Source organism: Phytophthora infestans, genomic scaffold (genome assembly GCF_000142945.1).
Source record: "Phytophthora infestans T30-4 supercont1.68 genomic scaffold, whole genome shotgun sequence".
Taxonomy (NCBI): Eukaryota; Oomycota; class Peronosporomycetes; order Peronosporales; family Peronosporaceae; genus Phytophthora; species Phytophthora infestans.
The window spans coordinates 645,138-646,892 of record NW_003303691.1 but is presented as its reverse complement, the minus strand read 5'-3'; the positions used below and the strand labels follow the sequence as shown (position 1 = coordinate 646,892).

Sequence of the window (1,755 nt, the reverse complement as noted above, 5' to 3'; positions counted from 1 at the left end):
CTCGTGCTCCATGTTTAACCGTGGTGTTGTTGTAGAATTGTTTCTGTGCACTCTCACCGGAACGTGTTCTACCGTGGCTTCGAACGTCCGTGCTCTTCCGCAACCCGCGCTTTACAGCATGTGAGGTGTCAATATTTTAATTCCCTTTACACTCCCGTCATGTTCTTGTCCATCCAATTTTATGGCTGCGTGCTCTCCCGCGGCTCGTCTCTTTCTGAATAGCTCGTGGCTTTTGTTGTTTTCGTGCCCATTCGTGCTTCCGCCTCCACTCCAGCGTGTACATTGTCTCGATTAATATTCTTCTGTGTTTCTTGCTCTTACCTAGGTTCGTGTTCTTCAGTGGCCTCGCGTCAGCTCGATCACCCAATGCGCTTGATGTACGCTACGTAATGTGTTGGAAAGTGCGCCAACTATCTTATTTCGCACATTACACGAGCGAATACAAATTAGTTATCACACCTAAAGGAATACGTTTTTTTTCGCGGAGGTGGAGTGGTGTGTGTGGGTGTGAGGACGCCACTATAGTCACATTTGAAAAGTTTCTAGTAATTAATATTAGTAAAAAACCTGTGTACTTTTGTCTAACACTAATATAATAATTACGTGTACTACTACTAAAAGTTGCTACTTCTAAATATGAGTAATATTTCGTTCATATTTATCTAGCCGATAGTCCCGGTAATACTACTACCGTATGTTGACGACTACTACTAATCCCTGCTCACAAGTAAGTTAATCTTCGTCTGATAACTAAAAATGGACAAGAGCGAGTGTGCGCTTTGCTACCGGCGGCGTGACATCTTCTCCTGCGCGAACTGCACGTCAGCCATGCTGCAACAGCGTCGCACGATGCTATCCGCGCTGCAGGCGGACGTGGCGGTGCTACGCAAAAAGACTGAGTGTGCGCTGAACGTGCGTCACATAGTCCACGATAGAGTATTCACTTAGCTAATGTTTTTTATCGTAATGCTACAGACGAAAAGTGCGCTGGTGGAAACGGAACTGCGTCTTGACAGATGCATGAAGCAGGTGGAGCAGCTGGCCGAGAGGGTCATGAAGACGCGCGAGCAACTCTGTTCCGAGCGGATCGCGGTCGTGGAACGGGCCTCTAAACTGGAAGAGCGAACTATGCAGATGGCGGAGGCGCAGCACAAGCTGCAGCAGGAGAATGAAAGAGCCGAAAGCCTCCATGTTCCCATTCTCGAATGTCTCGACTACCAAGTTCAATGGGCGGACGAGGTACGGCAAAAAAAACTCGAAAATTAAGTTAGCTGAGAATGTGGCTTACGTGTTGGTGGTTTGGATGGAAGAATGCTGCAAAAGTACGGGGTGATAAACTTCGAGAACTGTTCGCATTGTTTGGCTTGACTCCGAAGGACGAGAGAAATGTGGATGAGGGTGAAGATGAGGACGACCCGTTGAGTGGGTTACCTGACGAACGCGAGGGTGTTTCGGAGGAACAAAGACAACGGAAAGCACGGACGAGCGGTCCTGTGTACTTTGGCAGCCTGGGTGCGCAGAGCCAGCCCGACACACCTCGACTCCACGATTGCCCCCACGAAATGTTCGTACTGCGTGGATATTGCAGATCCTTTAATATCAAATACTGATCTCAAAAGGCTGTATTGTTTTAATTCCCTCACACATGTGTGTAGTAGGAATAATTGCCTATCTCGGAAGCAATTCTTGTCCAATGGGTTCCCTGTTTTATTTTCCGAGACCCCAGACCCCCGGCAGGAGCCAGGCTGGTCCAGG

The 1,755-nt window shown here is 48.3% G+C and overlaps 1 protein-coding gene across 1 annotated transcript in view; it reads left to right on the top strand.

Moving 5' to 3' along the window:
- Window positions 1-738: 738 nt before the first annotated feature.
- The window catches only part of PITG_18114 (uncharacterized protein), a gene marked incomplete at both ends in the record, with an annotated part of 1,212 nt that continues 195 nt past the window's right edge, over window positions 739-1,755 (top strand). Inside the window, 3 exons of the mRNA XM_002997694.1 lie at window positions 739-912; window positions 976-1,239; window positions 1,311-1,564. Coding sequence (XP_002997740.1) covers window positions 757-912; window positions 976-1,239; window positions 1,311-1,564 — 674 coding nt within the window. The remainder of the gene's footprint in view (window positions 913-975; window positions 1,240-1,310; window positions 1,565-1,755) is intronic.